Source organism: Mirounga angustirostris, unplaced genomic scaffold, assembly GCF_029215605.1.
Source record: "Mirounga angustirostris isolate CCGP_5_RB_7025 unplaced genomic scaffold, mMirAng1.0.hap1 SCAF_4, whole genome shotgun sequence".
Classification (NCBI taxonomy): domain Eukaryota; kingdom Metazoa; phylum Chordata; class Mammalia; order Carnivora; family Phocidae; genus Mirounga; species Mirounga angustirostris.
In genome coordinates this window covers 9,234,353-9,247,178 of record NW_026991712.1, presented here as the reverse complement: position 1 = coordinate 9,247,178, position 12,826 = coordinate 9,234,353, and the positions used below count along the sequence as shown (strand labels likewise).

The 12,826-nt window shown below is 50.8% G+C and overlaps 1 protein-coding gene across 1 annotated transcript in view; it reads left to right on the top strand.

The window, feature by feature from the left end:
• Positions 1 to 465: 465 nt before the first annotated feature.
• Positions 466 to 12,826, top strand: part of TG (thyroglobulin) — a 241,089-nt gene continuing 228,728 nt past the window's right edge. Inside the window, exons 1-5 of the mRNA XM_045895844.3 lie at positions 466 to 820; positions 1,799 to 1,907; positions 3,255 to 3,352; positions 4,736 to 4,939; positions 5,308 to 5,467. Of these exons, the coding sequence (XP_045751800.3) occupies positions 754 to 820; positions 1,799 to 1,907; positions 3,255 to 3,352; positions 4,736 to 4,939; positions 5,308 to 5,467 (638 nt within the window). The 5' untranslated portion in view covers positions 466 to 753. The remainder of the gene's footprint in view (positions 821 to 1,798; positions 1,908 to 3,254; positions 3,353 to 4,735; positions 4,940 to 5,307; positions 5,468 to 12,826) is intronic.

The following is a 12,826-nucleotide window of genomic DNA, read 5'->3' as shown; positions in this document are numbered from 1 at the left end:
AGAGGATGAGGTGAGTTTTCCATGGTCACGCAGGGAGAGGAGTAAAGGAAGGAGCCTGGCTTTACTAAGAGAAAACATGCTGCTTTATAGTCTCTACGTGGAAGGTACAGTTCCTGCTGCCTCTGGGTTGGGGAATCGGAAGTCCTGGGACAGAGGGGGAGAGGAGAATAAGTATGAATAGGAATGTGTGTGTGTATTTGGCTTCCCTCACTAAAATTCTTATATTCTATACTAATGACTTTGCCTGTTCCCTGCCATATTCTCATTGCCTAGAATAATGTCTGCTGCTGGGGGGGCTCTAGAAAATATTGATGGAAGGAAGGAAGCGTGGGAGGGAGGGGAGAAGAAGGAAAGAGGAAGCGAGGAAGGGAGAAAGGAAGGAAGGAGGGCTTGAGGGGGGAGAAGGGAGGAAGAAATGCTTTTTTCCCCCGGAGTTGGGGGGGAGGGGTGATCCTGTTGCACCCATCGCTGTAGAGCTTTGGCCTTCACTTTTGTAAAGATGACTTTCAAAGCCACCCCAGCCCTGTTCTGCTCCACGGAGCCTCAAGGAGAGTCTTGTCCCCCCCTGGCCACACAAGTGTCCTCAGAGGGAGCAGACGCAGGTGGAGGACCCCTTGTGACCAGCAGAGAAAACAGGGCAGGCTCGGCTCCGCTGAGTGCCCGCGGGCGGGGTTGGTGCTATAAAGCCTCCCTGGCCAGAGCCGGGGGTGGGCAGTGGCTTCCACCCCTTCATCCCCAGAAGGGCCCACGAAAATGGCCCTGGCCTTGTGGGTCTTCAGTCTGCTGGGCTCAGCCTGCTCGGTGTCGGCCAACATCTTCGGTGAGTTATGAGCCCAAGGCCATGGAGGAGAGGGTCTGGAGGGAGCTCTCAGGCCGCAGCTCCGAAGTCAGCCAGGCTCTGCCCCAGTGCCTCGGGACATTTGGGATCTCATTCAGTCCTCACAACGTCCCAACGAGGGATTTCAGATGAAGAGACAGAGGTTCAGAAAGGTGGACTGAATTTCCTTGAGGTCACAGAACCAGGGATTGGTGGAGAGCAGATGGGAAATCAGACCTTCCTAATTCAATTTTAGCTCACCCCACCTTTTTAGTGAATTTAGGCACTGGCATTTTTTTTTTTTTTTAATTCCCTTAGCGATCTCAGGCTGAGGTCATCCATGTGAGGCATTTGAGAAGTAGTCCGCAGGTAGTGAAAAAGATAAATTCACCTGTTCACTGAAATAGACATGAGTTCCAGCAGCGGCTCGGCCACTTGCTGGGTGACTTTGGAGAAGTCTAAGCTTCAGTTTTCTTGTTGGAAAAGTAAGCCAGTGACGCCTCTCTCCCGACGAAGTAAGCTCCTGCGTGTCGCATGCTTTCTCAGTGGAGAAGATAGGTGGGAGTTACTAATTCATTTGCATTCCTGACCTGGGCCAAGAAGGTGTCCTGCCCACAGGGGTGGCTTGATAAACCCAAGAACACCTTCCTTCTGGTGTTCAGACCTAACCCCACTGAGGCTCAAGGGAACGCGGGGTTTGAGGTTTGACTTTGAATCTTGCCCTTGCCAACTATGTGACCTTGAGCAGGTTCCTGTCACCGTCTTAGTGACCCAAGGGTAAAATGCAGACCTCCCTTCCCAGGAGAGGCTGGGGGTTAAATACTTAGAAACGTGTGAATAACTGTCAAATTACAAGTTAGAAGGTGATTGTTGATGATGCCAGAAATACAACCCAGGAGAGCATCTGAGCTTTGGGGAGACCTCTTTGCTACTGGAATCCCATCCACCCTCTTCCCTGTTGAACTGCTTCCTTTTCCCCAGAATACCAGGTGGACGCCCAGCCCCTGCGTCCTTGTGAGCTGCGGAGGGAGGAGGCCTTTCTGAAGGGAGCAGACCACGTTCCTCAGTGCGCAGAAGACGGAAGCTACCAGTAAGGATTCCTGAGCCCTGTGGATTCCTGGGGCCCTAAGAGACCTTAAAGCTTATCCCATCCCCTCCCCTCCACTCTGCGTGGTTCCCTCACTCTCCCCTGCCTGTGTCCAGGACATGTGGCCACTGTCACTTGGGGGGTGCCCGTCTCCCAGGTCTGTTCCTCAGGCTGATGGACACTGGATAATCTGACCCAGAGCGCCCCGGTCCCTGCTTCATCCCAGCCAGGACCAAGGACTTCCCTTCTTTTCCTGCCAAAACTTGCAGCATAATTGCTTTAATGAAAGGTGTGGGGGGATTGATGCGTTGGCGCCTCCTGTCCTCGGTGGGTGCTCCTGACAAGTCAGAGGTGGGGGGATGCCCAAGCTGCCTGGACTCAGGCCTGCGGCCCTGCCTCCAAGCCCTGCTGAGCCCAGCGATCTGCGCCAGGCGCTTCTGTCTCCCACTGTGAGCTCCTCTCTGGAAGGGGGGTTTGGCTGCCCTAACGTAAATGTGCATCCTGGACTCTCCCTATAGAATGGAGCGATAATCTCAGCAACTCCCCAGCAGAACATTCCGGCACAGGAATCGTTTGTGTGGGCCTGACTAGGGGAACCCTGTCCATGGACTGCGTTCTGGGAAACCCCTGTGAAATATTGTCACCTACCTTCATTTTCTATGTGCTCTTAATGCCCCCAGCAGCACCTTACACCTCCCAAGAGTGCAGAGACCCTGTGGTCCGGCCCCTGCTTGGGCATCTGGGAGTCAGAAGGGCACAGGAAGTGATGGGAGGCTCACCTTTGTGGCCCTTATTCATGTTGCTGTTCCCCGTCACTTGCAGTTCCAACCCCCCGGTCCTCCTCAGGAGGCCTACCTGCGCTTTTCTCTTCACCCCGAGCACTGTTGACCTCCTTCTGCCCCTAGCAGGACCCCTGATCATCCTGCGGGCCTCGTTGCAGTCACCACTTGCCCCGGGCAACCCATGAGTGTGCCTCCCTGTGTAACCCCCGCCCAAGGCTCTGCTCTCCCATCTCCCAGACCTCACCGACGTTTCGCCCGCCCCTGGGCCACAAAGACACTGCCTTTACCCCCTGCAGCGGCTGTGTGGCAGCCACACGGCAGGGCGGGCGTTTGCCACAGACCTTGCAGATGGGATGGCCGGAGGATGGACGGCTGAGATGTCGCAGGGATGAGCAAGACAGGAAAAGGCCAGCTTTGGGGCTACGTCGCCCACCCCTCTCCACTCCATGTCTCCCTAATTGAAACAAATTAGAACTTGGAAGACCCAAAAGGAAGAGGAAAACTAAGCTGGGTTGCGGCTCGGGGCCTCAGTAACGCCGTTCATGTGGTGTGTCTCTTCTGCCCGCAGGACAATCCAGTGTCAGAATGATGGGGGCTCCTGCTGGTGCGTGGATGCGGATGGCCGGGAGGTGCCGGGCAGCAGGCAGCCTGCTCGGCCCGTGGCCTGTGAGTGCAAGAGGGGGTGTCTGGGGGAAGGAGGGTCCCTGTGACCCGGCAGGCCTCCTTCTGGGCTGCCGGACATTCCTCTTCCAACTGGGATAATAGTCCCACACACGAGGCCCTACTTCCCGCAGGACTGCTATGAACATCCAGTGGGTCCATCAAGTCATTTGTCCAGCAAACAGGTGCTGAGCTGGCCCGCTTTCGGGCTACCTGCCTGGCGCCAAGGAAGCTACAGGGCCAGACATCCAAGGCCTCTGGAAGCAGAATTAGGCCACGGACACACCTAGTGTTTTCTCGCCTCAGGTGTTTCTAAAATCTGAGACTTAGGTGAAAATTTCCCTGTTAAAATAATTATTATCATGAGTAGTCAAAGAAACACAGCCCCCCTGTAAAGCATGTCAGAGCTAAGCCTAAAACCAAGGTCAGTGGAAGCTGGTCATCTTTATTTTTTTATCTTTTTATTTTTTTTTTAAAGATTTTATTTATTTATTTGAGAGAGAGAGAATGAGAGACAGCATGAGAGGGAGGAGGATCAGAGGGAGAAGCAGACTCCCTGCCAAGCAGGGAGCCTGATGCGGGACTCGATGCAGGACTCGATCCCGGGACTCCAGGATCATGACCTGAGCCGAAGGCAGTCGCTTAACCAACTGAGCCACCCAGGCGCCCTGAAGCTGGTCATCTTTAAATGGTGATATTGAGCCTGGAACCAAAGATCTCCTTTGAGGAGAAAAGCCCTATTTGGGGCACGGGGTTGTTCACGGCCAGCCTGGCTAGCCTGGGCAGCAGGCTGGCTCCCAGCACGCTCTGGCTGAATGACCCCGGCCCGGTCCCATGCCCTCACTGAGCTGTGGTCCCTCGTCTGTTATAGGAATGTAGGATCTGCTCACAGGATTTAAGGCACATATCAAACCCCGGGCACACAGTAGGTATTCAGCAGGGGTAGTGATTGTCAAGGTCACTAATCTCATACATCAAGGAGGGCGGTCATGTTTTGACCCTATAGAAAAAGAGGGAGGCCCAGAGTGGTTCAGGGAGGGTTCCACAACGAGGGTGTGGGCAGGGGTGCGGGAATGCGATCGGACAAGCTCTGTCAGTGCTCAGCCTCCACTCTGCAGTGCCTGGGCTATGGGGGCTCCGGTGGACCTATGGGCCACAGTGGAGGCCGCCCTTCCCTGACCTGGTGCACAGGATGCTGGGAGCAATCCTGGGATAAAGCTGGACAGTCGGAGCGCTGGCCCTGAGCTTTCTGCCAGCTCTGAGGATCCCTGGGTCGTGGGCCCGTCGCTTGCTCTCTGCATAGGGTGGGAAGGACACATCCCTGTCTCCAGGGAGGGAGCCTGATGCTCTCCCTGGAGCATCGTCTGACCCTGCTCCTTGCACCTGTAGGTCCGTCGTTCTGCCAGATGCAGAAGCAGCAGATCTTGCTGAGTGGCTACATGAACGGCACGACCACAGCCTACTTCCCCCAGTGTCAGGATTCGGGGGATTACGTGCCCGTGCAGTGCGACCTGGGGCGGGACCAGTGCTGGTGTGTGGATGCAGAAGGGATGGAGGTGTACGGGACGCGCCAGCCGGGGAGGCCGACTCGGTGTAAGTCTCTGGATCGCTGGCAGCCCACACGTCCCCCGGTGTGCGCAGCCTTCCACACGGAACCGAGACCTCGTCAGGTCTCCCTGGCCAAAGGCGGAGGCCCTGGCCCTCAGTACAGAAACTGAGAGCAGTTTAGGAAGGTTTTATCACTGCTAACATTGCCACGTGGCGGACAATCAGGATTTGCTGGCTGGTTGTTGGAAGCATAAGCATGGAGGGCAGCGAGCGTTGGCAAGTCCCCCGTGCAGGACTCCGTCTCTGTGTGGGGCGGGGTCACGTGTGTAGGGTGAACGTCTGCATCCGGACTGCAGAAGCGTATGCACCTACTCCTACCTAAGCCCTGACATTTCTTCCTCGGAAATGTTTAGGTCCCAGGAGCTGTGAGATAAGAAACCGCCGTCTCCTCCACGGGGTGGGAGACAAGTCACCACCGCAGTGTTCTCCAGATGGCGGATTCATGCCTGTCCAGTGCAAGTTTGTCAACACCACGGACATGATGATTTTTGACCTGGTTCAGAGCTACAACAGGTAAGTGAGCCGGCCTCTGGGGGTATGCCCAATCCTGGGCCATCTCTCCCTATCCCCTGCCAAAGCTTATGCTCACACCGGGGCTGGGGGTTTTGGGGTTTCAGAGGCACAGTCTGGTGGGGGTTGAGAGAGGCCTCACTCTCATAAGCTGCTGGACATCTAAAGGAACAACAATATGTTTAACAAAACAAGCAAGCTGGCAACAGCCATTCGAATTAAAAATAGGTGAACCCCCCCTCCCCCGCCCCGGGGCCAGGCAGCCTATGGAAATAAAAAGACCAGAGAGCGAAGACATATGTATTGGGATGTCTACTGCATTGTTTCTCACTGTAGCTGAAAACGGGGAACAAAGTGACTGAGAGACCCAAGGTGGGTGGCTGGATAAACGGGCCACCACCCTAAATATTTATGCAGCCGTTAAACAGAATGCTTTGGAACTCTCCCAGTTGATTTGGAGAGAAGGGGCTGCCGCATATATTATGATAATATGATACAAGATACAAGGCGCTCGTACTATTTCCTTTTTACCAAGCAAATAAGCACACACCCTTTTACGTGCATAGATGGTGATGCGATTCTGTGTCGGTACAGGATTAGGTGAGCACAGGGCACTGTATGCATCAGCGTATGCTGGGTGGTATATCACCATCTTGGCCACCAGCAGGGTCAAGCTGCTGTGGAGAAACAGGGGTAGGGAGAAGGGAACCCGCGGAGAAGGAGAGAAGATGGCACTCTTGCGAGCATGGGCACGATCATATTTATGCATTCTTGTAAATGGCTTGTATGTAGGCACCTATAAATAAGCATAAAGATTTAAGTAACAAATGTACAAAGGGAGATGCGTGATAGATCTTGGCCCAAATAATCAGATTGCTTCTGGTTATTTAAGATGGCCACTTGGTCAATGTAAAGGGCCTGCACAGACTTCAGACATGATTGAAACGCCCTGAGGGACATCAGTAGGAGTATTAGTCTGTGAATACTGATGGGAATTCTCTTGGAAAACCTGAGCCTCCGTGTGGCTGGCTTCCAAGGTCACCCGTTTCTTTCCCTCTCCAAGAGAGACAATTCCCATGGGCTGTGCCGGGAGGGGTCACAGGCTCGCAGCCTGGCCACGGGAGCTGTCCCGTAGACAAGTCTTATTTGAGCTGTATATTATTTTAAAAACTGGAGCATTTCAAGTTAACTCCATGAAATTTCTGTTTGCGTAAGTAAAAATAGCTGAACATCAGCAATTTCTTATGTTTAACTTAATACACAAAATTCTGAATTCCTGAATTCCCCCATGGCCCCAAGAAGCTGGCCTTGAACTGTTCTTTTTTGGACTGATCACACGCGGCCCAGCGCTCCAGCACTCCGGGTCCCTCTCAGTCCTGTTGCCTGCTCCTTCCATCCGTGTTACCTGCCTGGCCCCCTTGCATTTGCCCCTGTGATCCTCATTCTAACTCTGCCACTGCTTGGCAATGTGACCTGTTCATTTACCCTCTCTGTGTCCCTGTACTCCAGGGTCCCCATCTGAAATACGGGGTGGGGACACAGGGACAACTCCCTGCGCACTAGGTCCTGGTGAGGATTTAATGAGGCCTCATCTATGAAACCACTAAGACAAATGCAAATTATTATGCATCCATAGGGATGCCTCCCGTATCACCCAGCTGCAACAAATGTAAATTAGGTTTTTGGGTTTGTTTTTTTTCCTCCCAGGCTTAGAGAATAGCCTGCCTGTGTGCACCTAAGAATTTCCCCAAAGCCCAATTAACTGATATTCATTGATGCAAACCAGTGTGTGCTCAGTTCAAGTTCAACTGGGTGCTTACTCTACACAGGCAATTTGACAACCTTCTGCCTACTTTAATCCTTACAAAAATAATTATGTTCTCTAGCAGACAGATGAGGAATCTGAAACACAGAGGCTAAGGCGCTCACCCTGGGAAGCAGAGTCAGTGGGCGCTAGAACTGCGTGGCTGCGCTTACTATCCCACACCACCTTGATTCAAGTATCTTTCCCTGCAGCATCCAGCACAGAGCCTTGTGCACAGTAGGCCTGCGGTCTATGCTTGTCACCAGTGCGTTCAAGAACTTATTTGCGGGGCCAGCTTGAGGCATAGTTCACAGCTCCTTCCATGAGAGGGCAGTCAAGTTAAATGCAAAAGTTCCAGACTAAGCATCCATTGTTTAAGAGAGACAAACACAAACAAAATTTACTCCTGAAATGGGATCCTTTCCTTTTTGTAAGCAAGCATGTCTCGGGGGGAATTCCGATTTAGGAAGGTCATGGGAAGGGTTGGGCGGTTGGTTACTGGAAGCCCAGCCTTATTCAGGGGTTTCTTGATAAGCCGACCTGGGCAGTGCGAGGCCCCGCTGTTCCACAGGGCACGGGGGAGAGTCTAGATTTCGTCCCTAAGGCTGCAGACAAAATACTGGATGGCCAGTTACATTTGAATTTCAGATAAGCAGGGGGTAATTTTTTAGTATTGGTATGTCCCCGAGATTGCATCAAGGATTTTGAGCCTATGGGGGAAGATTGGGTATATTTTGAATTTAGGAAAGCATGGACTGGCCGGGGAAGTGCAGAGGGGGTGCAGGGAGGCAGCTCTGTGGGGTCTGCAGGCTCCTGCTCAGGTCCAGGTGAGAGACCATGTTGGCGTGGACCGAGAGCACGTGATGGAGAGCGCTGTGAGGGGGCGGGAGGGCTAGAGAAACATTGCTGAGGTGGAATCCACAGCAACCGGTGAAGGTGGAGGGTGAGGGAGAGGAAGAGTCAAGCCCACGTCTGGTTTCTAGGTACATGGTACAGGATGAGTTTGGAAAAGGAAAATTGCATGTTTGATTTTGGAATACTGAATCTGAGAGGCTTTCTTTAGGACATTCAAGTGGAGAGCATGAAGCAGCTGACTTATTTGCGTGGGGCCTGGAGGGGAGGCCGGAAACCTATGGCGAGCTCATTTGCCAACCTGCTGTGGGTTCGTCATGTGCTCGGTGATGATTTGCACTTGAGCGTGGCCATAGCTTTTGCCGCTTGAAGCAGGTCCTTTTGCCTTCTGAAGGCCATGGCTAACAACACCTGTTTGGCTGGTGACTTTGAAAACCGTGTCGTGGTGTAGAGTAAGCTTTGCTGGTTCTTCCAACTCTACCCCACCTTCCCTACTGCCTTCACCCAGCCACTAATAGAGAAACGCATTCTGGCTAAGCAGATTGGAGGTCAAGGTTTGAAGGGCTGATGCCACTGCCAGGCCTTTGTGGTCCATGCTAAAGCTCAGTTAATTGGTTTATCAGCTCTTGTCCTTAGTGACTAAGCAAACTCAAACTTTCTTAGCAACCAGTCTTACTTGAGATCCTTGGTCACCCATGCAAATCAGATAATCCAGTGAGAAGGATCAGATGCATCTTAGTGTGTGGCAAGGGGACATCATTACAGAACATGTGGAGCAATCTTCGAAGACTGACCATCGGTTACCTTCAAAGGAAACATCCATGACAGGTCCTCCTACTTGAAGGAGCTCTCTTCTGGCACCTAAACTGCTAATTTATTAATCGATGGTTAGACTTCTGGAGGGACTGTCTCTGGGTGGAGTGGAAAATCTGACTGAGTAGCGGGCTCTGCTGCCTGAGCCCAGGGCATGGATGCTGTTCTGCATGCGACTAGGACCAGGTGACTGGCAGGGCCTGACATTTTGTATTCCACTGAACCTGAGTTGTGATTTCTCTAGCTCTGGGTCGGTCACAGTCTGAGCATCAACTCAGGACTGCCACTCTTTCCCTTGCACTATGATTTTCTTTCTTGAGAACTTTCTTACGATCCTCCTGAGGTTTTGCTTTAATTTAACAGAAGGGACACATCATCAAAATACGTCATTTTTTTTTTTTTTAAAGATTTTATTTATTTATTTGACAGAGAGAGACACAGCGAGAGAGCGAACACAAGCAGGGGGAGGGGGAGAGGGAGAAGCAGGCTCCCCGCAGAGCAGGGAGCCCGATGTGGGACTTGATCCTGGGACTCCAGGATCATGACCTGAGCCGAAGGCAGTCGCTTAACCCACTGAGCCACCCAGGCGCCCAAAATACGTCATTTTTTTATTTTTAAGGTTTTGTGCTGATTTTCTCTTCTTCCTTTCTTCTGACATGCCCTGAACGGGATAGAAATGGGAAATAGAGGAGATCATAGGGGAGGCAAAATAAGGGTAGAAAATAAGAATAAAACAAGGCAAAGGTTGCTACGTACCACTCATTCTATAAAGTTTTCTTTTCACAAATATAAGGGGCTGCATATTTGTCTCCAAGCACCTTATAACACTTGGAGAAAACACTCTCAGTTATTTGGTTTCCATCAGATAAAAGTAAACCTGTTTTTCAGAATAACACAATTTTTTCTTCTATTGAAGATGGAGAAGTCTTTGTTCCTCTGATCCTCATGAAAGGGACGATGCCATATACCATAGGGTCCTATAGGACTCAACCGTATCCTGCTCCTAACAAAATGGTCTGTTTCCTAAGACCCGTGCCTAGAAGGAGAGTGGGCATGGAGCTTTCAGGAACAGCGTGTTTGTAGTAGAGATGCTTGCGTCCCGACATTCTCCACCGGACCCGTGCCTCCCCCAGCCTCTCAGTTTTTCCTTCTGCCCACACTGTCGTCCTCTGCCCCCATTTTGAAGTTGGAGACGTGCTAATGATCCTTCTAGACATGTTCTCCGTTCTCTCCTTGCCAAATCCTTGTTCTTAGCTTCAGAATCCCACTCCAGACTCACTTCCTCTGGGAGCATTCTTTGGCTGTATACCAGGTTCCAAACCTAGCTGGCCTGAGTATTAGGATGGAGCCTTTCCCCCTTTCCTCTTTGGGTTCAGTTTCAGTAGTTGGACTTTTGTTGGGGTGGCAGGGAAGGGTGGGGATCTAGTAAGCAGGAAGTTGTAAGCATGACAGAGGCCCTCCCATCCTGGCGGACAGGAGAGCACCAATGACAATGGAGAAGCTGCGACTAAGCCATCCTAGTGCCCATGGCTAGGCTGGAGGAAGATTCCAGAATTCAGAGTGGCGATACCGTTTCAGAAATCAGCCACCGAAACCAGATTGTATCAAAGCGGACTTGGGGAACAAAGGAAATCGAGGAAGATTCAGAGTTTGAACTTCCTGTTGATGGCAGGGTGCTCTGCTTCCGAGGCAGCCCCCCATCCCACCAGCTGCTGCTGATGAGAGACCAGGTGCGATGGACTCAGGATGCCAGACCCTGGGTCCGGGCTGGGTGATCTTGGACCAGTCAGCTCACCACTCAGAATCTCAGGGTTCTCATCTGTGAAATGCAGCTTTGGAAGCGTTGTTGTGAGGATTCAGTGAGATTAGAGGGTGCTTGGTGCAGTGTCTGATCGTCCAGAACATGCCCCCCGTTATTATTTTCGGGAGCAGTAATGATCAGCAATGACCCCGTGGGGCTAGGCCAGGGCCGGAGCTCTGACGCGTCTGGCTCCACACCTGAGCTCTTTTCATATCAGGAGTGAGGTCCTTGCTAAAAGCACACAGAGGCCCAGGTACTGGGTAGCTCGTGAGACCGTAAAGGCAGAGAGGAGGAGCCTGACCCTTAAGTGGTGGGATGAAGATGGCCCAAACGTCATGCTGCTTACACTGGTCCTGGGACATGACCCTGAAGCAGGCCTTTGGGTCGAATCGGCAGAACATGGGTCTGGAGTGATCGAAACTTCCTGTGCCTCGTGCTGGGATGGGTTTCAGAGCCTCGGGCCCGCCAGGTGCCCCATCCATGCGTTCTCCAGCATGCGTGTCTTCCACATCTGTTAGATATCGGGAAAAGGCAGGCAGAGGAGAGTCACGTGCCTTTCAGAATGTGAGACAGGAACAAGGCGCAGCCGACACACATTGAACATCACCACTGGCAGATGGTGGCAGCACGTGGGCGCTAAGACCTGGGTTTAAACTCTGTCTCCCACTGCTGTTTCAGGATGGTGGCCAACATACCTTACCTTCTTCACCTCTAAAATGGGTACAAAAAAATACCACTTGCCTTTTAGGAGTGTTAAGTGGATTGAACAAGTCAATGTATATTAAACATTTAGCAGATTGTCTTTTACAAGATAGTGCTCAATAAATGGAAGTGATTGTTACACTATTATTAGCGCTTTTAGAATTGAATTATCCCAGGTTTCAATTCATGAATTTTTATTATATACACTCCAATCCCTTGGCAACTGGACAAAGTGAGTGTTTAGTTTCTGTTATGCGTAACTCACTTACTGTAGCACTCCTTCTTATTTAACTCACAGGTACATAATAAAAGACCAACAATATGGAAAAAAAAATCCATAATCCTGTAGTGCTTTTGTAGGCTTTGTGTTGCATATTCATTTTCATGCAAATTAGCTAATACTTGTTGCACCCCCTGTTCAAGCTCTGAGCAACTCCTGTGTTATCTGTTGCCTTCCAATACCGGTTCATTTACATGGTAGTAATTGCAGTGTATATACAGACCATGTTGTATTCTACCCTTTTGATATAATGCTATGCATACATCCATTTAGGAAATTTACCACCATTTACTTCTTAATTTTCCTATCATTGGACATTAAGGTTGTTTTGACCCAGCAGTGGGTCTCTTTGGGCAGACAGCTGTTGCTTGTGCTAACCGACACATTATGCTTGGTTCTCTTGTGCTGGGCTTCTAGGGCATAAAAAAATCTCTCGATGTTGCATAAAGATGAAAAATTCCTCTCTGGTTGCTAAATCATTGCACACGGGAAGAATCTTCCATACGGTTTTATATCACCTAGCTTCATCTTACTTCCAGGATCGGGAACCCAGCCGATTAGCTCCTGATGGCAATTGCCAGGTCGGCCATGGCTTGGGCACACTTTCCCTGCACTTGTGGAAAGGGATGCATAGCCCTTTTAGTGGTGTCATATTGATTTCATGTGTTTTCAACTATGGAACTGGGAAGTGTCCTTAAGAATTTCCTATGGTGGAATCTGGCTTCTTTTCAAGCTCTGGAAAAGCTGTAAAGGGCGCTGGAGTCATTTGATCTCCCCAAATGAGATCATCTACAATGTACCATATGTTTGTCAAGCAAACTTGGCCTTTCGTCCCTAGAGTTATAGTCTAGTAAATTTATACTCCAGTAATGTGAGGTTTGTCACCTGTTTTCTGCCTGATCCTATGAGGCACATGCTTGGGTACAAACTGGTGAAATGCCATGAGGGAGGAGATGACTAATTAGTAGGTGACAGCTGAGCACAGCTTCATTTTCACTTGTCCAGCCTGGCTCTGGCCAGGTAAAACCAGCTTCGAAAAGAAATACATTTACTGAAAGAAACATGGAACAAATGGCATGAAATTAAAAAAAAAAGAACAACAAAACAGAC